This window comes from Ranitomeya variabilis, chromosome 4 (genome assembly GCF_051348905.1).
Source record: "Ranitomeya variabilis isolate aRanVar5 chromosome 4, aRanVar5.hap1, whole genome shotgun sequence".
Classification (NCBI taxonomy): Eukaryota; Metazoa; Chordata; class Amphibia; order Anura; family Dendrobatidae; genus Ranitomeya; species Ranitomeya variabilis.
In genome coordinates this window covers 578686512-578713652 of record NC_135235.1, presented here as the reverse complement: position 1 = coordinate 578713652, position 27141 = coordinate 578686512, and the positions used below count along the sequence as shown (strand labels likewise).

The 27141-nt window shown below is 41.0% G+C and overlaps 1 protein-coding gene across 2 annotated transcripts in view; it reads left to right on the top strand.

Moving 5' to 3' along the window:
- Positions 1–21335, top strand: part of MYT1 (myelin transcription factor 1) — a 91676-nt gene extending 70341 nt beyond the window's left edge. For both annotated transcript variants that reach the window (XM_077252954.1, XM_077252953.1), the window contains 7 exons: positions 3817–3879; positions 7755–7838; positions 11249–11470; positions 11582–11673; positions 14664–14767; positions 15789–15932; positions 19254–21335. In XM_077252954.1, coding sequence (XP_077109069.1) covers positions 3817–3879; positions 7755–7838; positions 11249–11470; positions 11582–11673; positions 14664–14767; positions 15789–15932; positions 19254–19394 — 850 coding nt within the window. In that variant the 3' untranslated portion in view covers positions 19395–21335. The remainder of the gene's footprint in view (positions 1–3816; positions 3880–7754; positions 7839–11248; positions 11471–11581; positions 11674–14663; positions 14768–15788; positions 15933–19253) is intronic.
- The last annotated feature ends 5806 nt before the right edge of the window (positions 21336–27141 follow it).

Here is a 27141-nt window from a genome sequence, read left to right as displayed (position 1 = left end):
TCGCAGAGATTCTTGTTCCTTGATCTTCTCATCATCCTTCATGTTATCATTTCATATCAAAGCAGAACTGCACATCAGGAAATATTTCTGTGCATTAATGACTGACTCTGCACCTTCAATGTGTTCATTATCGTCCCGATATACATCCCAATTCTTGAATAAGGCATCATCAAATTAATAGATCCTGTTCTCCTGTACGCAGAGAACAGCTCCCAAAAATGATAAGAATGCAACAGGTTTCACCTTAAAACAGATACCCGGGTTCCCTGCCAGGCTTTGACACAGACATGTGACCACTGCAGCCAATCACTTGAGGCAGCAGACAACACATGTCCATGTTGAAATGTCATGAGTGATGGCCAGGATACAGGAGACCCTTTTAAAAGGGTAATTCAGGACTTTTTTAAAATTTTTCCTATGGGGCTAAGCACTTATGGGCAGGTAGTTATTAACTACCTGTGTGTGCTGCCCTGTGACAATCTCTCCCGGCTCAGAGCGATCACAGACCGCTCCTGCCGGCGATTCTCCTGCTTCCTGTGAAGCCATGTCAACAGAGCAGTTCCTCCTCTTCTGCTCTGTCGACGAGGCATCACTGCCGATGTCATGTTGATTGACAGCCGGCTCAGCCTAACGCAGAGGGGAGCCGGCTGTCAGTCAAAATGACGTCGGTAGTGACGCCCCATCGATAGAGCAGAGCAGAAGAGAAGGAACTGCTCTGTTGACGTGACGTCACAGGAAGCAGGAGAATTGATTCCATGAGCGGTCTGTGACCGCTCTGAGCCAGGAGAGATCAACGCAGGGCAGAACAGACAGGTAGTTAATAAATACCTGCTCATAAGTGCTTAGTCCCAAAACAAAAATAAAGTCCGAATAACCCGTTTAACTATTGTACAATTTTACATTCTGCAGGTTTTTGGTTTGCTTTGTGTTTCAATTTATCACCGCTATCAAAATCCATGCTTGCTCAGAAGAAACATTTCTGGTTACTTCCTGTCCACAGCTTAGGCTATGTGCCCACGATCAGGAAATAGCAGCGTATTGGACCCAGGGTATTATCGCTGCACCCAAAATGGTGTGTTCTAATGACTCAGGTAAATCCGCCTTTGAGACTACACAGTGTCTCCGCTCCTGATAAATAACATGCTGCGGCTCGTAAACCCACACCACCGGTGAGTTTAGGCAGTGTCAAATAGAAGCACCGTGGGCATGGGATTTTTATAAATCCCATCCACTGTACTTGCAATGTAGAATGCAGCGTTTTGGACACAGCGCAGGTGAGCTGCATCCAAAACGCTGCTCTTCCTGACCGTGGCCACGTAGCCTAATGCATCTCACAGCTGAGGGTTTGTTACAAGTGTATATAGGCTAGATAATACTCTTAAGGCTATGTTCACACAGTGTTTTTGAGGCATTCAAAAACAACGAGTTTTCTTTAGGAAATGTTCTTATTTTCACAAGTCTTTAACTTCTGTTCTAAAGTGTTTTGGGAGCTTTTTCATAAAGCATTTTTTTTGCATTCTTTTGAAATGCAAGTGACTAGTTTGGAGCGTATTGGAGCAGTTTTACTAGTGACATGCAATTTTTCTTTCCATCTGGTGTTTCAAAACCTGTTAAAAAAAATTAAGCTAAAAAGAAATCTCTTCATGTGAACAGCAAGGTGGATTTCTCATAGAAATACCGTAATAGGAAAAAAAATTCTAACATTCTTAGGCTACGTTCCCATGAGGACTTTTTGGTGAGTTTTTTACTCTGCGTATGTTAGAAGAAATGCAAGTAACCTATTTTACTTAATGGGTGCTGAAATGGTCCAGAAAATCTGCAACATCAAAAACTCACCAGAAGCTCATTGTGGGAATAAAGCATTAGGATATGTGTACACAATGTCTTTTTGGTCCACACCGAAACCCGCCTTAAAAAATGTTAAAAAGCATGACCATAAGCAACTCTATGTAAAAACAACTTGACGTTCATACTTTTTGAATCTCTTGTAACTCCTTCAGGCCTGAAAGTCATGAAGTGGTTAAAAGAAGTGACCCGGCCATTCTTCAGGTGGCTTCAACCGCTCACTAAGTTATACATAAAAGTATAAAAAACAACAACAGAAAAAACGCCACAAGCAAAATGATTTCAAGGAGCCAAAAGCACCGCTAGCATTTTCCTAAAAGTGTCTTCTGCTTGAAAAACTTATTTTGGAGCAGATACTCTCCAAAAAACTCCTCCAAAGACTTTTGTGTGAATATAGCCTTTAAGATATGTTCGATGTGAGTTATTTTTAAAGGAATTTGTAAGAAGATCTGCCATAAAGTCTAGATCTAAATCAGATTTAGACATCAGTGAAACATGGTATAAGTGTGTACCAAAATGTATAGATTGCCCGCGGGTCTCCTGACCAAACTCAGCTGCCTTATACGGTATATGCCTATGAGGCTGTTAAGTTAGGGTATGTGCACACGTTGCGGATGTGCCCGCGGAAGTTTTCCATCAGGTTTACAGTACCATGTAAACCCTTGGAAAACCAAATCCGCTGTGCCCATGGTGTGGAAAATACCGCGCGGAAACGCTGCATTGTATTTTCCGCAGCATGTCAATTCTTTGTGCGGATTCCGCAGCATTTTACACCTGCTCCTCAATAGGAATCCGCAGGTGAAATCTGCACAAAAAATGCATGAAATCCGCGGTAAATCCGCTGTTGATTTTTCAAAAACGTTGCAGAAATATCCACACACGAATCCGCAACGTGTGCACATAGCCTTAAAGTAAAGAGACCAGAATGTGTTCCCTGCATTGTAGATCCGTACTCGGACCGTGTTTCATGGACGTCTGAATTTGGCCTTCTGAATCCTTGTTAAAAAACGTTAAGTGTGAATATATCCTAATCGTTTAATAACCTGGACACCAGAATGATGAATTTTATCTGCTCTTATACATTGCAGGAGAAATTTTTGTGCTACCAATGTCTTTAGCTCACAGATGATTGTCTAGCTGGATACAATGGTGACAGAGCCTCAGCTGTGCGACTTGTATGTTCTGTTTCCACTTAGAAAGTTGCAGAACATTTCATCATACGATTCAACGCTTAAGCCGGTGTCACACTTGCGAGTGCAATGCGAGAAACTCACGCGAGTCTCTCACCTCAAGTCCCGCACTGCCGCCGGCACTCGGAACCAGAGCCTGTGGCTGCATGTATTTCTATGCAGCTGAACGCGCCGGTCCAAACCGCCGGCAGCAGTGCCGGGTATTGATGAGAGAGACTCGCATTGCACTCGCAAGTGTGACAGCGGCCTTACGGGAAAATTCTGGTAAGGGTGTATGCACACAATGCCTTTTAGATGCTGATGATGTGATGATGTTTTGTGAACAGAAAATTCCAAAAATTCCAACAGTAACGTCGCCTTTTACAGTTGCTTTGCCACCTTAATAATGGTCAGGTCACTTTGCATCTTTGGATGAGTGAAGCAGTTAAAAGGAGCACAGAAAATTGAACATCTGCACAGCAAGTCGTTTTTACAATGCAGTGCACATGTCCATTGTTTTTAATGTTTCCTTAGCGCTTTTTCAAGGGGTTACGGACTGTATCCACCTGACAAAGACATTTTGTGCATATACCCTAAATGAAAGGAATCTGCCACAAGATCTATAAAAATGATTTACAGATATGATGCCTGATTCATTACATGTGCCTAACAATTATTTCTTAATTTAATTGAAACCTTCTTTTCACTCATCTGTTTGGACGCTAATCCGGGACAGAAGTAATACTGCGCATCTCTATGATGTCTTCTCCAATTTTCATGTCTTCTCTCTTCTTCTGTACAGGTGCCCTACCCCAGGATGTGATGGCTCCGGACACATTACAGGGAATTATGCGTCTCATCGGAGGTAAGAGCCTATGGGAATGAATTATTAGTTTTTTTATACCTTGTATTGTGTTTCTAGGGCCTATCCTGAGTTAAGCCACAAAGTCACAATAGGGCAACATCTTTCCGTGAGTTGCATCACAGTCTTTGAATATGAAATGTGCTGTAAAATGCTGCTAAAAAGATGAAAGGGAATTAGTTCATTACTTATTGGGTATTTATATTTCCATACCGATTTTAATCTGCTGCAAACTCTTTGAAGAATCTACATGTAAGTTTTCACCTATAAATCTACCGTAATTTAGAAACCAAGGTTAATTTAAAAAATAATATAAAATTAGTTGTTGAGAAGCTCTTTTTGGAAACCTTTCCAGAAAAACTGGTCCCAGCACTTTCCAAGGTACAAAACCATCATTCTGACCAGCAGCTGATCTGATCTTGTACTTTGTACAAGTATAAGGCGTCTTTCATACGTCCGTGTCTCCGGTACCTGTGGTGACAGTTTTCACACATACCGGAGACACTGACACACATAGACACATTCAAGTGAATGAGTCTGTGCACATGTCAGTGTGTTTCCACAGACTGTGTGTCTGTGGGCAAAACACGCTGACTTGTCCGTTTTTTACCGACAGCACGGACCACAAAATGTCCCGCACACGGAGAACACACATTAATGTCATCTGTGTGATACGCACTGGCGCCTTAGAAGCAGCGCTACAGTTAGCGCTGTTCCCCATTGCGGGGTGCTGAAGACGCTCTCATCATTCTCCCCTGCTCTGCCGTTGATCAGCGTGAGCAGGGGATAATGATGAGAGTTGTATTCAGGTGATGACAATGACAGCAGGCAGCAGCTGATGGGACTATTACTCCCATCAGCCTACACCTGCTGCCGCTAATAACAGTGACAGCAGGAGTGGCTGATTGTAGTATTCATCAGCCGACACCTGCGCTATAAATAATTTAAAAAAAAAATCCGGCGTGGGTTCCCCTCTATTTTCTATAACCAACCTCACAAAACTGACAGCTGGGGGCTGCAACTCTCAGCTGTCAGCTTCAGCAAGGCTGGTTATCAAGAATAGAGGGGTCCCCACACTGTTTTTTTTAGTTATTTAAATAAATAATTGTAAAAAAAACGGTGTGGGGTCCATCCCATTTTTGACAACCAGCCTTGCTAAAGCTGACAGCGGGGAGCTGGTATTCTCAGGCTGGTAAGGGGCCATTGATATAGGCCCCCCAGCCTAAAAATAGCAGCCCGCAGCTGCCCAGAAAAGGCACATCTATTAGATGTGCCAATTCTGGTGCTTTTCCCAGCTGTTCCCACTTGCCCTGTAGAGGTGGCAAGTTGGGTTCATATTTGTGGGGTTGATGTCACCTTTGTATTGTCAGGTGACCTCAAGCCCACGGATTATTTTTGGAGAAGCGTCTACAATACACTTATGCATTACTAATTCTATAGTTACATGATAATTAAAGACACAGCCAGAATAAAATATTTTATTATAAATAAAATAAAAGTTTTCCACTTTTATTTACAAATAATAAACAAAGCTATACTCACCTAATGCCTAATTCCACCAAAGCCCTCGTCTTCTGTAATAAAACTAAAATAAAAAACAACAATATCCCTCACCTATACATCGCTCTCTCCCACGCCGTAATCCATGCCTGGAGGATAATTAGTTTTCAACCTGGACGGTGCCAAGCCCTGAGCTTTATTCTTTTACCCTTTTACAAGGAGTTGAATCCTATGAGTAGCTGCTGGCCGGTAGAGAGGGCTGGCAGGAATGGTCAGGTCGCCAGGTCAGAACCAGGGGGTACAGATAGGGAACAAAATTGTCAGTCAGATGAATAATCAGTTAACAGGCTGAAATCAGAAACAGAAGAAACCCGAATAGTACCAAAGCAGATTAAAGAAATGTGGTCCAGATAAAGGAATACTTATCGATGACAGTCAGAGACTGACTTCTGGAGTTTAAATAGGTAGGAGCCCTATCAGAGAGCTAATTATATCAGATAACTAGCATACTGCAAGAAGATAGGTAAACTGGATAGGGACAACCAGTCCCAGTAATCCTAAGTATAGCAGTCACACGCTACCATCGCCCAGCAGCATTTGCAGTATTAGTGTACGCCATCTAGCGTCCAAGGCAGAGGTAGAAGTATCATGTTCTGACACCGATGTGACAATAGTTACAAAAATTGTATTGATGACAAAACTGATTCATAGCTTCCCATGGGGTCATTATTATGTCCAAAGGCAAAATATCTAAGGATGAATATCTGAACTGGTTGGATAAAGAAACTTTGCTGTAGACACCAGACAGGTGCGAAAATTGCACAAAGTTGCCATCTGAAATAACACTGTGAAATAATCCTGGGAAAAATTTTATATATGTGAATGCACCCCAACTGGTGCTACTGAATGGTTTAAAATCTGTGTGTCCGTGACCTAAAATATGCAACAAACTTAGAGGACCTTTCACCAGTTTGAGCATGTTAAACTGGCCATACCATGGATTAGTGCAGGGGTGGGGAACCTCAGGCCATTTACGGCTCGCCATGACCTTTTATCTGGCAGTGCTTGGGCCACCAGCTGTATTTTGACGTCCGCCAGCCCTGTAGTCTCCTTTTTCTCTGTGAGCACTTGCACACAACGTTCACTACTGAAAGCTGAGGTACGTTCAATGAAAGATTACGTCCTGACACCAGTGCCAGGACGTATTTTATGGGTGGCGTTAGCGCACGATTTGTACGGCCCCTGAAGAATGGTATAAATATCCAAATGGCACTTAGAAAGAAAAAGGTTCTCACCCCTTGATTAGTGGCTGCAGAGCTGAATAAAATTTGGCTTTTATTTTTTTTTAATTTCACCTCTCTGTTGTGATGATATTTGCTTGTAAAGTTTAAGTTATAATTTATGTTATAGTTCAACTGAGTGTTTCCAGAGCAATGTCTCTGGGGGTGTGCACTTCTTCCATTGTATGAGGTTGACCAATCATAAGTAGGCAGTGTCATGCAGGGGAAAAAAGAATTCACTATCCTCTCCGCACTGATCTCTGCTGCCACTGTGTAGCAATACAACAGCGGTAAGTTATGTATCATTAGACACACATCCAGATCTAATCTCACAGTGCTTTCAGCTTTCAACTTCCCCCCACACTGACTGCCGTGAGATAAGATCTGGAAGTGTTTGTAATGATACATAATTCAGCTCTGGTGTATCTCTACACAGTAGTTGCTTACATCAGCGAGGAGAGCCCATGCTCTTTTTTCTCCTGAAAGATGATGGCTGCATATGACTGATCAACCAAATGCACGGCAGAGAATACATGTCCCCAGAGGCAAATCTCTGGTAACACCCAGTTGGATGCATCATAAATTATAACATAAATTTTACAAGCTAATATCTTTACAACGGAGAGGAGAAATTAAAAAAATTAAGATTGCATTTTTCTCAGCTCTGCAAATCACTATTCCATGACATGGCCAGTTTAATATGCTCAACCTGGTGAAAGGTACTCTATAATCGAGAAAGTTTTTTTTTATATTTTTTATAAACATAATGATCATCATTTTCAAGCTTATCTCCATATTCTCCTGTTTAGGTTACACATTTGTCATGTAGTATATGAAGAGATCAAATTTTCCCTGTAACGTCTTCATGAATTGATGTTCCTAGAAATAGCATATTTCTCAGCGTAATTGTTTTCCGTAGAGCCATGTGTATAATTGCCTCAGGAGACGTGGCAGTGCCTCAATCTCTGGGTTTGTTTGCCATCACGCTATAATATAGCTTTGCAGAGGCCAATCAGGTGAACAGTCTGGGAATAGGTTGTACTGTGTATTAGAGCTGAGCATATGGCAGTAATTACATCCTCTTCTATGAATTTATAGCTTGTCAGGCTGTCCTCGTGCCAAGAAAAGCGGAATGAAAGTTACACCCACTAAGGATGACAAGGACGACCCAGAGCTAATGAAGTGAGTAGAAGCCAAGCACGTGATGAGATGAATATGAGAATCTGAAAAAAAAAACCATGTACAATGATTGTAACTGGAAAGTGCGTGTAATTGGTTTATGCGCACGTTATCGCGAGGCCCCGGAGTCTGAGCTTGCATCTTGCACATCACAAAGTATACTAATATGACAGTATAAAACACAATGTAGCAAACCAAAACGGTGCCTACTTACCAAACTCCACCAGCAGTGCTCTTGTACCAGTTGTGCCCCCATACTGGTTACCCTAGCTTTTGGCTTCCGTAGGGCCGGTATACTTTGTTGCACTTTTTCTTTTCTTCTTAGAAAGGAGTAACTGATTATACTCTTTCTACGGAGCCATTTGGCGGTATACATTTGTTTTACAGTTGGAGGTGGGCGCCTATACAATATTGGAACCCACTTTGGGAGGTTTATGTCAGGCAACACTTCCAACATGGACATGTGATGGAAGGGTCAGACGTAGTGTGAACTTTCCCTGAAACTGACAGCAGAAAATCAGCCTGATAACTTTGGGCTTGATTCTAAATTCATTATTACCATTTGACAAATAAAAAAAAAGTTCTTTTTGCATAGGAGACATCAGATGATCTATCAGCAAACAGAGTGGAAGCCTACTGGTACCAGCTCTTTTTACTAGCAAGATTATTTTCCCACATATGGAGCATATCAGCCAAATGCAGAAATAATTGTTGGTGCACAACTTTGTAGTAAATGTCATTCAAATAGAAAATGGCACTTGCCAAATTCTTCCAAAAATATGCTTCTTTAATCCATTAGGGATACAAGCATGTCACCAGGCAGAGAATGAGCAGGGAGCTTGTGCAGGACAACAACCATTTCACGCTGTCAACCGGTAGACCCGTAGAAGCACATTGACAGCGTGAAACGGTCATTGTCCTGCACAAGCTCCCTACTCATTCCCTGCCTGGTGACGTGTTTGTATCCCTAATGGATTAAAGAAACGTATTTGTGCAAGAATTTGGTGAGTGTCGTTTTTGTATTTTTCCACTTGAATGAGATGATCAATTATGACGGCTCTGGCATCTGTTTTTGTAGGTGCTAAGTGGATTGTAGAAGAAAGAGATGTCCAAAGCTAAATAGATATGGGACAGATAGATAGATAGATAGATAGATAGATAGATAGATAGATAGATAGATAGATAGATAGATAGATAATATATATGGGATAGACAGATAGATAAATAAATAGATAGATAGATATGGGATAGATAGACAGATAGATAGATAGATAGATAGATAGATAGATAGACAGATCAATAGATAGATAGATAGATAGATAGATAGATAGATAGATAGATATATTCAAAAAAGCAGGCAGCACTCCATTTTCTTAAAGTATGCAGGATTTTAATGAACCCACATGTCTCTGCGACGTTTCGGCTCAGCTGAGCCTTTCTCAAGTTGAGCCGAAACGTCGCAGAGACATGTGGGTTCATTAAAATCCTGCATACTTTAAGAAAATGGAGTGCTGCCTGCTTTTTTGAATATATTGACTGGAGACGACCGGTGGATGGGTGGTCTGTGGGAATTGCACCCGAAGCTAAGTATAGGAGTTGTGCTGTTCCAATTTTTTGCTATTAGATAGATAGATAGATAGATAGATAGATAGATAGATGTATTTAAATACCTGTGTTTTATCCTATAGGATGATATCTAGCAATATGTTTTGGCTTTTTATAAACCTGCCATAGTTTACTGTAGAAAGTCCTACATAACAATCAGTTTACACATAACACATTCTCCGATCCTTCATGGGGGTGTCACCTTGAAAAACATTTACATCTTACAAGAATCGTGTACACCATGGGTGATCAGAGACGGAAATGAAAAATGAAATACATTTAAATCGTGGCTCCCATCGGCAGAGAGCTGCAGTCACTATGCTAAGAGTGTTGCGCAACAGCGACATATTTATAATCCCCCGTGGCTGCAAAGTGCATATTGTCCCTGGGTGGTCGGCAACCGGTCTTCTATCAATAGTTACCCCCAGCGGTTGTGCTAAGCATTCTGGAATGGAAGCTATTCTGTCGCTCTGTCAGGGTATTACAGGCTGCTTGGTACAAGGCTGAGCTCTGCTGCCCCCCACTGAGAGAAGAGCAATTCAGGATCCATCACTGTGTTAATCATTCTTCAAATAAACGACGGCAGATGTTAAACCAAATCCCACTCTTTACAATTATCGCAAATGGGAAGAGCCGACGACAAACAGACTTTCTGCTTTCATTTGCGCCCTTATCCGCTAAGGGGTTAACCTGAATCAGACAGATGTTTGACACTGCCTAATGCTATGGTAGAGATGCAATGAAAGGTATATTAGCCACATAAGGCAGGTAGCATAAGTACCATAAAGGTGTGATAGAGAAGCGGCCTCTCTCTCCAGAGAATTCACTAATTTGCTCCTCGACGTCGGATCACAGTTTTCTTATGAATTTTCGGAGGTTCCTGCTGGCGAGGATATTAAGAAAAAAATTGTGCTGCTTTTACAGACAATTAACAGCAAGATGAGCGGGTTTTTTTTTTAGAGGAAGATGACATCAGGCCTGTACTCCTGTTTCAGAAGACAACTTTCATAAATAATACAATCCTGAGCAAGAAGTAAAGCGAGAAGTAGAAGGGAATCACCTTAGAGGGTTCCTCTTGTTTTAACAAACCTTTGACATGCCCAAAGCTATTGGTAGAGTTCTGTGAGCTCGGACCTCCACTGATCGCTATCAGGGTAGGGTCACACAACTGTTTTCTCTACATCCGTGAAAAACAATCCAATTACTCGGATTAGACTTTGATAAGAATTCGATTAGCTTGGCTTCAGTTTTTCAAAGATATGTAGAGAAAAAAAAGGTTCTCCACCTTCTTCACTCTGTCAGTCCTTGAAAATCAGACCACACACGTCATCCGAGTGCGGTCTGATGTTTTTTCAGAGACCCATAGACTTGCACTGCCAATTTTGATATGACACTCGGATCAAAATTGGATACGTCACCTTTTTTTTCTGTGAATAACTCGGTCTGAATAAAAAAAAAATCAGACATGTGCACAGCCCCATAGAATATCATAGGTACGAGTGCTATCCGTGAAAACCACAGATAGCACTTGTCTGAAAAAATTGGTCCTTAATGTCCCATTGACTGTGGCGAGGCTCTCAACATTTGCTCAGATATCTCTGGAAAGGCCAACACTGTATAACATTCAGAATAATACTGACTGATTTCAGGTGTCAAGGCACCTAGTATTTTGGTATAGCTCTGGTCGTGTTCCCATCTGCAATCATAGGAAAAACAAATCTTCAGCGCCTTCATCCACAGATTAGTTTTAGGTCTGAGCAGTATATTTTCAGAAATAAATCTAAACATTTACTTCACCTTTTGTTCAGGTGCCCAGTTCCAGGCTGTGATGGACTTGGACACATAAGTGGTAAATACGCTTCTCATCGCAGTGCGTCCGGCTGTCCTCTGGCAGCTCGGAGACAGAAGGAAGGCACTCTGAATGGATCTGCCTTCTCCTGGAAATCTCTGAAAAATGAAGGTCCAACGTGCCCAACCCCAGGTTGTGACGGATCAGGTCACGCCAACGGGAGCTTCTTAACTCACAGGAGGTAAAAACATTGTTTTGTATAATGGTCCACCTTTATAGAAACTGAATCCTGGGTTTCTAGAGTCTGATGAATATCGTGTCTATTGAATAACTCAGATCATCTTGTCTTTAGTCTGTCAGGTTGTCCGCGAGCCTCTTTTGCTGGGAAAAAGGGAAAACTCTCAGGGGATGAGCTTCTTGGAACAAAATTCAAGACTAGCGATGGTAAGTGAAGATGCCCAATAACCTGCCACTAGTGATGAATGGGTATACTCGTTGCTCTGGTCTCCCCGAGTCCCTGAGCATGCTCGAGTGGTCTCCAAGTATTTGTGCGTGCTCAGAGATTTCATTTTCGTCGCCTCAGCTGCATGATTTACAGCTGCTAGATAGGCTGAATAAATACATGTGAGGAATGCCTGTTTGTTAGGGAACTCCCACATGTATTCAGGCTGTCCATCAGCAGTAAATCATGCAGCTGAGGAAAGGAAAACTAAATCTCGGAGCATGCCAAAATACTCGGAGATCACCGGAGTAACAATGCTATTCGCTCATCACTACCTGCCACTTGTAGGGTTAGTTTTCTTATACCCATTTAGTACAAATCGCTTTTAAGGGGCTCCCAGATCTTCTCTGAAAATATTGTTATTGATCATAAGATTTTGTAAAAAAAACCCTGACAACTCCCTAAATGTGCATTTAGACAGGCCAATATCAGATATTCTGCAAGTGCCGATCAACTATCAACAAGTCAATTGTTGCTTGTTTTCTGGCCTGTTCACACAGGCTGACAACTGCAGAGCAATACAATCATTCAGCCCGCATACAGCAGCACATTATCGTCAGCATGTCACCTGTTAACACCGGGCAATGTGCTGCTGACGCTATGATTTGTCTACCAGCATTAACAAGATGAGTGTTTATTCCTATTTGGAATACGCGAGATGCTACCGTGAAAACTATCGGACTATTGCGTTCATACCTCATGCCAGCAAAATACTACTGAAGATCCTGCATAGACAACTATAGCCTTACTTTGACAAAGAGCTGCCAGAGGAACAAAAAGGATTCAGAAAAGTCAGAGGAACACGAGATGTAACTACTAACATTAGATGGATAATGGAAAAGGCCAAATACAACAAGGAGATCTATCTTTGCTTCATTGACTACAGCAAAGTCTTCGAATGTGTTGATCACCAGAAACTTTGGAATACCAAGAAGGATTTGGGTGTGCCGAACCATCTGATCAGTCTCATTAGGAACCTTTACATCAACCAAGAAGCAACAGTGTGAGTGGAAAACAGCGACACGGCATGGTTAAAAGTAGAGCGAAGCATCAGACAAGGCTGCATCCTGTCACCTTTTCTCTTCAATTTATGTGCACAAGCTATTTTCAAGAAGGCAAAGATATTGACTACTGCCAGGTTTGACCGTGACACATTTGAGATGGATGACGACGAACTGGAAGTTGTAAAGGACTTTAACCTACTCTGATCAATGATCACTCAAGATGCAGCAACGACACTGGAAGTCAATAGGAGAATAGCTATGGGCAAAACAACAATGAAGTCACTGGACAAGGCATGGCTCGTACATAGTCTGTTTTTTTCTGTAGTAACATATGAATGCCTTCAAAATGTGCTACTGGAGAAGGATGTTATCAATACTATGGATGGCAAGAAGAACAAACAAATCAATCTTGGAACAAATTAAGCCAAACATGTCACGAGAAGCAAGGATCACCACGCTACGATTTGCCTACTTTAAACACATCATATGAAGAGAGCAATGACTGGTGAATGACATCGAGGTCGGAAGAACAAGGCAAAGAGGAAGACCAGCCATGTGTCACTTGCTGACCTGTTTGCTGTCATCTTGATGCAAACATAGTTTTCTCTGCTGTAGATATACCAGTTCTCTTAATGCAGAGCTCTTTATAACTCCGCCCACACCACTGATTGGCAACTTTCTGTGTACACTTTGCATAGGCAGAAAGTTGCTAAACAGTGGTGGGGACGGAGTTACTAGTTGACTAGGATGCATGAGACACATAGACAGGCAGTGATAATCTCCTGCTGATAAAAAAAACTGATTTTATTGAAATGGCAACATACAGCCCAGTAAGTGACATGTACTTAAAATCATGCTGCTCCCAGATGACATAGCAAAAACTTGCTGATTTATTCCTTTTAAAGTATTTTTTCTGAAACACCAGAGCATTTCAGAGAAAAATATACCTCGTTGCAATTGTGCAGCCAGGTTTTGATTAATGCAGACCGTGGTTTGGGTAGCATGCATCAAGTGACAGGTTTACTTTAACTACTTCTGGACTGTCCATAGATTTTAAAAGTTCAGGTGGTCCACACATGCCCCTGCACTGACAAACAAAATTGTTAATGATGTCCAAGCACCTATCACTAGATTGTGCAGCTGTTTCGTAGGGAAGCTGCTGTCACACACAGCAAGACTACCCAGAGAGTAGATAAGCTTGGTTTATTACCAAATTTAACTTCTTGATCTCTGTATACACATCGCCGAACCAGGCCAGCGCTGTGTATATAAATTAGGAAACACTGACAGTGCTTCCTCTTCTGGACCCAGTGAACATGTTTTCAGTTGGTGCAGGGGGAAAACAAGAGCTGCTGGGTCCTCAGAAACCCAGACTGCTCTGCTATACAGCCAGGAGACTGAGATCCTCATGTATATGGGGGCTAAAATACCAAAAAAAGTATCAATATATTAAAATGGCCCAAAAGGTCTTTTAACACCTTATGGGGGCACAGCATGTAAAATAAATTTTAAAAAAGCAAAAAAAAAAAAAAACTAAACTAAAAAAAAGAGACACTGCCTGTCTGAATTGCTGTTTCTAGTGCCGCCCCTATTGAAAAAAAAATATGTCCAATATATAAAAATCAATGTTTTTTAGCAGTCCTTTGTGGTCTTTAAAGTGAAAAATTGACTCGTATTTCTTATCTTACTTTACATTTTCCACTGATATCAGACAAAAAAGGGGTAAAACTATTTGAATATCCGACCGAGATTTTTTTTTAGAACTACTGAAGGAGCATGCACGACAAAACCTGAAAATATGCCTGGTCAGAAAGGGGGAGAAATGGCCCAGTCATGAGCTGGTTAAAGAGCAGTCTAATCCATTTCACTGTATAAAGTTTAGCCACTAGTATTTACTCCTTAGATCTGACATCCATCTGTTTTTACAGTCTTAGAAAATGATGAGGAAATCAAACAGCTGAATAAGGAAATAAATGAGCTTACAGAATCGAATTCAGAGATGGAAGCGGACATGGTGAACCTCCAGTCTCAGGTCAGCTCTTTGTCTTATTTTTCGGCTTGTCAGCAAACATTGATTGGTTCTGCACTAATGTACAGAGCAATATAATGAGATATTTTATGTTGAGAAAGAACACAACATCCTATAGCATTTACTTGTCAATCCTAGTTTAGAAGGTCTCATAATTTCTCAAAACATGCAGTTAAAAAAATGCTAAACCACCCACACGGAGTTATCCGTTTCCAAGTGCTCACGTGGCACATCAGTGTGGCACACGTGCGGCAGCCGTGTGCCGCCCGTGTGCCGCCTGAGGACCACACGGACCATGCAGGAGAGACAGCGCTACAGTAAGCTCTATCCCCAGTGTGTAGCGCTGAAGCCGGCATTCATCTCTTGTCCCCTGCAGCGCTCGCAGGAGAGAAGAGATGAAAGATCAAGTTTTTTTTGTTTAAAATAAAGTTTGGGGGTCACCTCCCGCGTCAACACAGGGACGTGTTGAATTTTCTGTCCCTGGTAGCTCGTGACTCACTTGCCATAGTCTTCAATGCAAACTCACATGCGACATATCTGTGATTTGGAAATTTAGATTTTTTTTTTTATTGCAAAATCACAGCTTTAAAAATAGTTGCGTGACAGCCACAAACAAATTGCACAGATGTTTTTTGGTAAGCTGACTTGTCTGAGAATTGCTGTCAGGAGACAAAATGTTGTCATATGGCCCACAGCCGTAGTCATCACAAACTATTATCTAGAAGTAATATGGCAAGAACTGTTGCTTTACAGCATTGGGGTCCTGGATTCAAATCCCACCAAGAACAACTCTGCAGGGAGTTTGTTTGTTCTTCCCATGTTTGTGTGGGTTTCCCCCGGTTTCCTCCCACACTCCAAAGACATACTAATAAGGAATCTAGATTGTGAGCCCCAATGGGGACAGCGATGATGATAATGTCTGTAAAGAGCTGTGGAATTAATGGCGCTATATAAGTGAGTAAAATAAATACTTTTGTTTGAGATCTGCTCCTTGACAACTCTGAATACATTCTCATTAAAACAGATAACAACAATGGAGAAGAACCTGAAGAACATTGAAGAGGAGAACAAGGTGATAGAGGAGCAGAACGATGCTCTGTTTGTAGAACTTTCCGGGCTAAGCCAGGCGCTTATACGAAGTCTTACCAATATCCGCCTTCCACACATGGTGAGCGACTGTCTCCTTTCCCTGCACGGCTTCTCATGACCCTCATCATTCAGAAAATATTCCCAGATATTTAGTTTAGATATTGACTTTTGGTTCTCAGCAATGACGCCTTCTGCTAGTTTGTGTTTTTGTACTTGATTTAGGTATTTTTCTTGTTAAAGGAGCTGTCTAACAATTTTTTAGTGGATCAACAGCTACTCTCGTTTTTATGAGATTTCCAATATTTAGCTTGTTATCCTTAACTTATATTGTGTAGTTTCTTTAAACAATATATATTTACAGTTTAAGAAAAGTAAAACACTTTTAGAGCGGAAGAAAGACTGAGAACTAAACATTTTACCCCTTCCTGAATTGTTATGAACATATCCAGCATACACTTCTAACAGCAGCAACCAGACCTAGCTCTGATCGCTGCTATTTAACCCCCTTAATTTTTGCCATGAATTTCTAACAGTGGCCTTTAAGACACTCATTCCAAATGGGGCACAGTTTTGCCCCCTCCCCCATAACATAACCACAGGGTGCCAATGGCTTACCATTGTAACTTGTAACCTACTGAAGGCCCATCTCACTGCCAACCATAGGCTGGGGTTCTCAGGAAAACATAATTTTTCCTTTGTATTGCAGTCCCCTAACATGACCAAAACATAAGCTAGAAAAATGTTTAAAAAATATATAAAAGTTTTAAATCACCCTTCTTTACCACGTTAAAAATAAATAAACAAAAATAAACATATTTGGTATCTCCCCATCTGCAAAAGTCCTATCAAAGTAAATATTTAAACTGCCTGTTAAATGCAATAAAGCAAAAAATAAATTCTAAACGAGATAAATGCAATTTTTCAGTTGCCGCAACTCTGCCAAAAATGCAATAAAAAGCATTTACAGCATTGCATATCCCCCAAATGGTACCAATAAAAATTTTCACACAGCTCCATCAACAGAAAAATAAAAAAGTTAAAGGTCTCAGGAAATGGGGAAAAAAGAAGACTAATTATATTTGACAAATTTCTGATTTTTTTTCACTATTACAATAAATGTAAAAAATGTAAAACTTATAAAAAAACCTTTAGGGTATGTGCACACGCTGCAGATTTTGCTGTGGATTTACCAAAACAGGTGTGGAAAAATCCGCAGAGGTTCCATCGACGTGTGCACATACCCTAACAAGTTTGGTATTGCTATGATTGTATGTTACCAGGTCATGTCTAATCTCGACTCCCCGTCTTTGATGTGGGATAAGGTGCTCAGCCTGCCTCACATCCTGCATATGCTGGCTGTCTTAGGCTACTTTCACACTAGCATCGTTTGGAATACGTCGCAATGCGTCGTTTATGAGAAAAAACGCATCCTGCAAAGTTGTCTGCAGGGTGCGTTTTTTACCCATAGACTTTCATTAGTGACACATTGCGACGTATGGCCACACGTCGCAACCGTCGTGCGACGGTTGCGTCGTGTTTTGGCGGACCATCAGCACAAAAAAACGTTAGGCTTCTTTCACACTAGCGTCGGCACGGAGCCGTCGCTATGCGTCAGCCCGACGTGCCGACGCGCGTTGTGAAAGTAATGCCCGACGTGGGCAGCGGAAGCAGTCTTTCGACGCTTCCGCTGCCCCATTGTAAGGTCCGGGGAGAAGGGGGCGGAGTTTCGGCTGCGCATATGCGGTCGAAAATGGCGGACACGATGCACAAAAAAACATTACATGTAACTTTTTTTGTGCTGACGGTCCGCCAAAACACGACGCAACCGTCGCACGACGGTTGCGACGTGTGGCCATATGTTTTTGCTAATGAAAGTCTATGGGTAAAAAATGCATCCTGCAGACAACTTTGCAGGATGCGTTTTTTCTCATAAACGATGCATTGCGACGTATTACAAACAACGCTAGTGTGAAAGTAGCCTTACATGTAACTTTTTTTGAGCGTCGTGTCCGCCATTTTGGACTGCGCATGCGCACAGGGGGTGGGAGGGGGTTGGTTACCGGGAACTTTATTTCAACCGCAAAAAAAATAAAAAAACAATGATTTTTCATTCCTTCTCTCCAGCGAACGCTGCTGGAGAGAAGAAATGAATGGCGGCTTCAGCACCCAAAGCAGGGGACAGCGCTTACTGTAGCGCTGTCTCCTGCACGGTCCGTGTGGTACCCAGTCGGCACACGGGCGGCACACAACTGCTGCACGTGTGCCACACTGATGTGCCACGTGAGCACACGGACACACGGACACGGATAACTCCGGTACCGATTTTTCCGGTACTGGAATTATCTGGACGTGTGAGACTGGCCTAACCGTGTTTTTTCTTTTTTCATTTGGCAACACTGCAAAAAAAATCCAAAATGCAGTAATAAGCAATCAAAAGTTGTAACTATACTAAAACCGTAATAGAAACGTTTGCTTGCCACACAAAAATAATGCCCTCATACATGTGCACTGATGTAAAAATGAAAGCATTACGGGTCTCAAAAAATGCAACCCAAACACATTTTTTATTTTATTTTTTTACAAATTTCATTACTTAAATAAAAATATATATATACAAGTTTGATATTGTTGTAATCAAAGTGACCCAGAGAATCTTGTTGCAGGTCATTTTTACCACTCAATGAAAGCGGTAAAAAATAAAACCCAAAAAACTGTGTCTGAATGGCATTTTTTTGCCATATCACAGCAATTGGACTTTTTTTTTATCTTATATGGTAAAATGCATGGTGTTATTCAAAACTACAACTTGTCCCACAAAAAACAAGACCTCATACGGCCATATTGATGTAAAAATAAAAAAGTTAAGACTTTTGGAAAAAGTGAAGGTAAAAGCAAAAGCGCAAAAATGAAAATTGGCTGCTTCATTAAGGAGATAAAGGAGTATTTCCATCTCCAACATCCTATCCCAATAAGTAGTAGGTGTAATAATAATAATATTAGCAAATACCTCCAATTAGAAATGTAGTATAGTTCTTCTGATTCACTATGGTGCCTTCCCCATGTACAGGGCATTGCAGTATCTTGGGTATCTATGGTTACGACCACTCATATAGTGACAGTTAGTTGATAGTGGTCGTAACCATGGATACCTAAGCTACTGAAATGCCCTGCACATGGGGTAAGCGACATAGCGAATCAGAAGAACTATACTACATTTCTAATTGGAGGTATTTGATAGTATAATTATTATTACTACACCTACTAAATATTCGGATAGGATCTTGGAGATAATAAAAAGTTGTAGTTCAATAATTAGTGTAGTTTTGCATTAAGCTTTCAAATTATTACTTTACAGAAGAATATTTTTATTTCATTATTGATTTTTGTATTTTACTTACAGGAGCCAATCAGTGAACAGAACTTTGATGCCTATGTCACTACCCTGACTGATATGTACAGTAACCAAGAGTGTTACCAAAACCCAGAGAACAAAGCATTGCTTGAGAGTATCAAACAAGCAGTCAAAGGTATCCAGGTGTAACGAGGGGATATCAGGACACTCCCGTCTAGTATTCAGGTTCACAAGCCTTGTGCTCTGTGCATTGAATCACAAAACCTAATGGACCAAAATGAGTTAAAAAAAATAAATCCCAAAAAAGCTGGACAAAGACTGAAGTTCTAACTGTATATGGAAGCCAGATAGGAAGTTTGGACACATCCAAAAAAACAAAAAAGAGGTGTACCTACCTGTATTTGGCTGAGGCCATTGACAGTGAAGGGGCCTCAATTGTCCAATTACAGTGTATAAAGACACAAAGGAATCAACTCTCTGCAGCAAATCCCTGAGGTTTGTACATGGACCAAACTCATCCAGAAGCCAAAATGGAAGCTTTATCTCTGTGGACTCTGACTGGGCCATTTCACTCCTTGTGTCTTTTGGAAAATTACCTGGCAAGGGAAGAAGATTGACAAGTATTATGAGAAGAGCCGTAACTTTTTTTTTTTCACAAGAAACATTTGAAGAGCAGTTCTTTAATTCCAACAGAAGCGCAAAGGATTAAAGGTTCTCAGGGAAAGCTTTTGGAGTTACCAACTGCATAGTCCAATTTTTTTTTTTCCCCTTTTTTTGTGTCTTAACCTTATTGTAAGCAGTTGGAGGTCAGCAGCTGGCTGTAAAACGCGTGGGGAACTAGCTATAAAACGCGTAGGTCGCGGATCACTCTGGTGGGATGGCCGGCTTGCGTCATGTTACAGTGTCTAGAGTTTTTGGGAATTGTGTTTATGTCTTCGTCCCTAGTGTGCTGCAGTGCAAGAAATGTAAAAGCAGAGAGCTATATACGCCCCTTCAGGAATGGTGGTGTGCCTTTTGGGGTTAGCGCTTGGCTGATCCTATCCAAAATTTGGCATGACCATGATTCATGACCCACCTTGAAGATGCGGTTTGTATAATTCTTCTCTGCCGTTTGACATGCTGAAGTCTCATGTGCTCAAATATAAAAAATTTATTTTTTGGGAACATTTTTATTGTGAACACAGGGAATATTTTAATGTATTCTTTTTTTTTTTTTTTATTTATCAGTTTTAGAAAAAGAAATAAATAAAATGACAGATTATTTTTTAAAAAATCCCATATTAGAGCTATAAAGCAGCGGATGCTATTAAGTTATTATGAGATCAAAGTTCTTCTTTTACTCAAAAAACTTTCTTAACTATTGGACCCAAGCATTTTTAAAAGGCCAAGTTTTTTTTTTTTATTATTATCATTATTTGATCAATTCAGAAAACAATAGGAAACAGGAGAGAAAACATATTTTTTTTCCTTATTTTGTAATAAATTATTTTATTAAGATGCACTAGTCCACACCACTAAGCATAAAGAATCATTGTTGTTTTATCCTTTTTTTTTTTTTATTTCTCCATTTTTCTGGGAGTAACCGTTTGCATGGTATACAGCACTAAAAGGGTTCATATTACTATTCAACCTCTCATTGTGCACTTTAAGACCTTTTGGTGATTGCAAGTAATAGCCAGTAAAATAAATCAATTACTGTAGTGCACTGAGGCTTTCCGTGGAAATTCTGTGAGTAATTGCTTTCCATAGTGCAGAATATTAGCAGGGAATACTTTAACTACATACCACCGGGCGCATAGGACTCTATGGGGAAAAAATATTTCTAGATTCTGTGGTGTTGGCAGGTTAGATGTATTTTGCAAAATTCACGCCGCAGCCCTGCTTTTGTAAATAAGCCCTACCCTGTTTGTGAATGCATACCCAGTTTAGTACCTTACCCGTAGAACAGCTGCACTTCCACGGAAACACTATAGATATAGGTTTAATTAATGTGTAAATTATTTAATTTTGGAAATATTCTGTTGTAATTTATTCATTCGAACCATATGTTAACATTTGATATTTATTTAAAATTTATGTTAATTTATTTTTTTTTTAACTAGACACCACATGGTAATAAGGGAAAAGAGCAAAAAGAAAAAAAAAAAAAAAGAAAAAAAAAAAGAAAAATGTGAAAACAAATAAATAAAAAAAAAACTTTTGACAAATTATATTCCATGGGAAAATAATAAGAAAATAAAAACGCTATCTACAGCTAATAGTTTTGATGAAACTTAGTTATTTTTTATATATTTTGTTATTTATTCTTTTAAACAATGGGAATTTTTTAAAAAATATTTTATAAAAACAGGAGTTTTTGATATTTTTGTTCATTTTAATTTTATCGGGCAAAAGGGAAAGCATAGAAATGTTTTTGTTCTGTTTTTTTTTTTTTTTCGTTTCGTTTTGTTGTAATTGTTTTCGGTTAATTTATGTAATCCTTTTTCGTGCCGGGGAAGACTTCATCGTTGCTTGACGTCTTTTCTACCACGAAAAGGCAACAATATTGCAGGCACTGATGACAGTATATAAAATGCTGTATTTATTTATTATTTAAGTTAAAAAAAAAAAAAAGAAAATGAACATGTGAACTTGTTGTATATTTATTTTGTCATGTTTGTGAGTCTGTTATGTGATTGTTTATGTGAAGAAATTCCTGTTAATATTTAAAGTAAAATAACAAAAAAGAATAATAATAATAATAATAATAATAATAAAAGGTTGCATTGAAGGCTGATGCAGACTAGCTGTTGTTCTGTGATAATCTTTCAAATACTGTGAATCCGGCCTCAGGGAACTTTCAAAAACCAACCTGATTTCACTTCACAAATAAAACTCACGTTCTACTTGTGGATCTGTCTTTTTTATTGTTCTTTTTGTTACACAAAATATATTTATATATCACTTTTACCTGTCAAAACAATGCAAGTAGCAAGTGTATCTGCACATTGGGCCCGATGCATTCCAGAATTCTGCTGTAAAAGCTTTGAAAAGTATCAAAGTTTAGACGCAATTCGAAATTGCGCCTACATTTTGCGATTTCTGGCCTCTTCATGCCAGCTTCACCCAGGTCCGCCAAAATGGGCAGAGCTGGGATGGGACAGGTCTTATGAGGCTTTGCATGTAATAGGACTGTATGACTCACTCATACCTCCACATCAAGACCGCCATGAACAGTACCGTTCTTGATGCATCAGTACCATTGAGTTTCTTTTTTTAGCAGGTTTTTAGACTTCAAATTATTTTATATTATGTAAAATATTTGAACTGTTGACATCCATACCATTGCTTTATAAGTCCTTGTCTTTTAGCCCAGCACCTACAATTTTCCTCCCACAGCCAGCCTTCTGTCAGTAACTGACAAGTCTCTCCTCTTTATGACTTGCTTCCCTTGCCCAAGATCTTGCGCAAATGCGTACGCAGTAAGGTCTTGATGAAAACAGGAATGAAAACGCTCGCAAGACATCTTGGGCAGGGAAGCAGTTCACAGGGAAGAGTGACCTGTGTTAGTCTACGTTCACATTTGCGGTCGGCGCCGCAGCGTCGGGCGCCGCAGCGTCGCCACATGCGTCATGTGCCCCTATATTTAACATGGGGGCACATGGACATGCGTCGCACTTGCGTTTTGCGCCGCATGCGTCCCTGCGGCGCCCGCGTCCGGGCGCAGAGGACGCAGCAAGTTGCATTTTTGCTGCGTCCAAAATCAATGAAAAAAAGGACGCATGCGGCGCAAAACGCAGCGTTGTGCATGCGTTTTGCTGTGTTTTTGTTTGCGTTGTGCGTTGCGGCACCGACGCTGCGGCGCACAACGCAAATGTGAACGTAGCCTTAGTCACTGACAGGAGGCTAGAGATGGACAGAGGCCAGAGAGCTGTAAGTGCAGGGTTTAAAGACACTGACATATAAAACAAAGGTATAGAAATCATTAACAGCACAGGGACCTAGAGCTGATGTTAATTTGAGGTCTATCACAATACAGCCTCGTTTTAGCACTGGTATGATTGCTGCAACATCTACTGAATGCCATCTAGGTCACCAGAGGATTCTATGGTGAGAAAAGCTACGTTGCTTAGAACAAGTCAGGGATCCAGGTCTTGTGTCTGTTAGGCTACTTTCACACTAGCGTTAACTGCAATACGTCGCAAATGCGTCGTTTTGCCGAAAAAACGCATCCTTCAAAAGTTCTTGCAGGATGCGTTTTTTGAGCATTGACTAACATTAGCGACGCATTTGCGACGCATTGCCACACGTCGCAACCGTCGTGCGACGGTTGCGCCGTGCTGTGGCGGACCGTCGGGAGCAAAAAACGTTACATGTAACGTTTTTTGCTCCCGACGGTCCGCTTTTTCCGACCGCGCATGCGCGGCCGGAACTCCGCCCCCACCTCCCCGCACTTCCCCGCACTTCCCCGCACCTCACAATGGGGCAGCGGATGCGCTGGAAAAATGCATCCGCTGCCCCCGTTGTGCGGCGGAGACAACGCTAGCGTCGGGGACCTCGGCCCGACGCTAGTGTGAAAGTAGCCTAATCTGAAAAACAAAATGCAGCTGCATTAGTGACATCAAATTGCAAAATACTGCATGAGTTTTATTACATTCTATGCTTAAACTTTATGGCTGGAATCACAAGTTTCTGGTTAAACTTTTTTTTTTAGCTAAATGAAGTAAAGGCCAGGGGTCTAAAAACTGCTGAAAACAATGTAAACAGCACTGAAATGGCATGGGAACAGCATGGGGACAGCATGGGGAAGACTCATGGAAGTATCTCTGAGTCCCAGATCGTTGCTGAGAACAATGTTGTCAGAGTATTATAGCACTTTTACAGACTGACAAAACATACAAAACTGAAGAATTTTTTTTTACAGTAAAATCCATTTTAAGAAACATTTTTTCCAGGATAATGACTTGTATATAAGGCAAAATAAATAAAAGAAAAAAAAAGCTCCTCACACCTTGGGCTATGTTCACACGCAGCACGTTTGCATTGCTTTCAATGGTGAAAAAACATTCAACAGGAAATGTAATTTTAGCATTTTAATAACTTATCAGGGCATGTAGTGTGAGACATGCTCAGACACATTGAAAGTCACAATTTTTGGGGGCAGCCCCTAAATTGTTAGAGGGCCAGCAAGTATCTTGCGGACAGATGAGACCAAGATAGAGTTTTTTTGGTAAAGCACATAATTCTACTGTTTACTGTAAATGGAATGAGTCCTACAAATAAAAGAACACAGTAGTTACAGTCAAATATAGTGGAGGTTCAAAGATATTTTTGGGTTGTTTTGCTGACTCTAGCCCTGGGTGCCTTGAAAAGTAAAGGTTCCCAAAGGATTTTGGGTTGCAATGTAGGGCCCGGGGTCAGAAAGCTGGGTTTGCATCGTAGTAGATCATGGATTTTCCAGCAGGAGAATGACCCCAAACACACTTCAAGAAGTACCAAGAAATAAATGGAAACAAAGCACTGGAGAGTTGAAAAGTAGAGATGAGCGAACCTTTCAAACTTCGGTTCGTTTTGGCGAACGTCTCGATGTTCGCTGAACGGTCTGTCAATCATACCCAAACCCCATTGAATTCAATGAGAGGCAAAAGCTGAAACATTGATCAGTAACAGGTGGATGAGTGACAGGTGTAGGCCTGGTGCTTTGAGAGGTCTGCTAAACTCAGGCAATACACATGAAGAAGACCAAACTTTGAGACCAAATATTTCCAAAACTTAGGGGCAAACCTGAGGAAAAGTGGCATCAATTGACCCACAGTGGAAATTTTATAATAGCACAGCAGCAGTGAGCTTTAGACCATGCATGAGGAATCAGAGTCTGTGCCAGCATTTATAGCTTGGAATTGAAGTTTCAATTAGGCTACAGTCACATTATCAGTGTGTGGTCAGAATTTTACCTCAGTATTTGTAAGCCAAAACCAGGAGTGGAACAAACAGAGGAAAGGTATAATAGAAACACGTCACCACTTCTGTATTTTTTATCCACTCCTGGTTTTGGCTTACAAATACTGATGTGAAATACTGACCAAATACTGATAGTGTGACCATAGCCTTAAGATGAGGTGGGTGAGAGAGCAGTGTAAACCTGCTTTGCTGGGAGCCCTGATACCTCATGTAACAGCTCAAACTAGATTTTTGTTCAGCCACACTCAGGTGGCACAAATATCAACTTGATAGACCACAGTTAGAAACATTTAAGGATAGTATTACAGGTAGTTGACTTAACAACTCACCCATAGTAGAAATTTTAGAATAGCACAGCAGCAGTCAGGCATGGACCATGTATGAGGTATCAGGGTCTGGGCCAGCATTTAGAGTTTTGAATTGAAGTTTCAAGTAACACGAGATGGGTGAGAGAACAGTGTAAGCCTGCTTTGCTGAGAGCACCGATACCTCATGCAACAGCTGGATTTTTGCTCAGTCACACTTAGATGGCACAAATATCAGCTTGGTAGTAGACATGAGTGAATATTTTGTTTGTGCTGTACTATATGGGGCAAGTGCGTTTGTGCAGCACTATATGGGGCAAGTGTCTGTATAGAGCATCTTATGGGGCCATAACGTTTGTTCAGCACTATATGGGGCAAGTGTCTGTATAGAGCATCTTATGGGGCCATAACGTTTGTTCAGCACTATATGGGGCAAGTGTCTGTATAGAGCATCTTATGGGGCCATAACGTTTGTGCAGTACTATATGGGGCAAGTGTCTGTATAGAGCATCTTATGGGGCCATAACGTTTGTGCAGCACTATATGGGGCAAGTGTCTGTATGGAGCATCTTATGGGGCCATAACGTTTGTGCAGTACTATATGGGGCAAGTGTCTGTATGGAGCATCTTATGGGGCCATAACGTTTGTGCAGCACTATATGGGGCAAGTGTCTGTATGGAGCATCTTATGGGGCCATAAGGTTTGTGCAGTACTATATGGGGCAAGTGTCTGTATGGAGCATCTTATGGGGCCATAACGTTTGTGCAGCACTATATGGGGCAAGTGTCTGTATGGAGCATCTTATGGGGCCATAATTAACGTTTGTGCAGCACTATATGGGGCAAATATCTTTATGGAGCATCTTATGGGCCATAATCAACGTTTCTGCAGCACTATACGGGGCAAATGTCTCTATGGAGCATCTTATGGGGACATAATCAATGTTTCTGCTGCACTATATGGCGCAAATATCTTTATGGAGCATCTTATGGGGCCATTATTAACCTTTATGCAGGATTATATGGGACTCCTGATTCAATATGGATATTCAAAAACACTTAACCTACTGATGTCTCAATTAATTTTACTTTTATTGGTATCTATTTTGACATATGGGGATTCAGGAATGTACCTTGGCTTGGTCATACAGTTTCAATAGAGTTAAGGTTCAAATGGGGGAGGTTTGGGGGGCGCCAAACTGATCCTTTGCCCCGGGTGCAGGAAAGGCTAGATACACCTCTGTGTTGGTGGATGGGTAACAATGATGTTTGTTTCCTCCATTCCCTCCTGCCAACTATGAACAACAGAGAGGGGAGGATTATCCTCTTCATCTGACAGTTGCTCGCCCATCACCTCTTCCTCTTCCATTTGTTCGTCGGATCTTGCACATTCAATAATAGTTTGTCTGTTATCACCAGCACCACCTCGATCGCAGTAATCCACACTCCCTTGGCACTTGCCTGTGTGATGACAGACTGGAACTTATAGTCATTGTTATCCCTTCTGCATCCTCTTCTTCTGGGACCACCATCTTCTCCCGCAGGCTATTCAAAGTCTGCTCCAGCATATAGATGACAGGAATAGTGATGCTAATAATGGCATTGTCAGCGCTAACCATCTTAGTAGCCATTTCGAAACTGTGCAGAAGGGTGCAGAGGTCCTTAATCTGTGCCCACTCCGTAAACGCAAT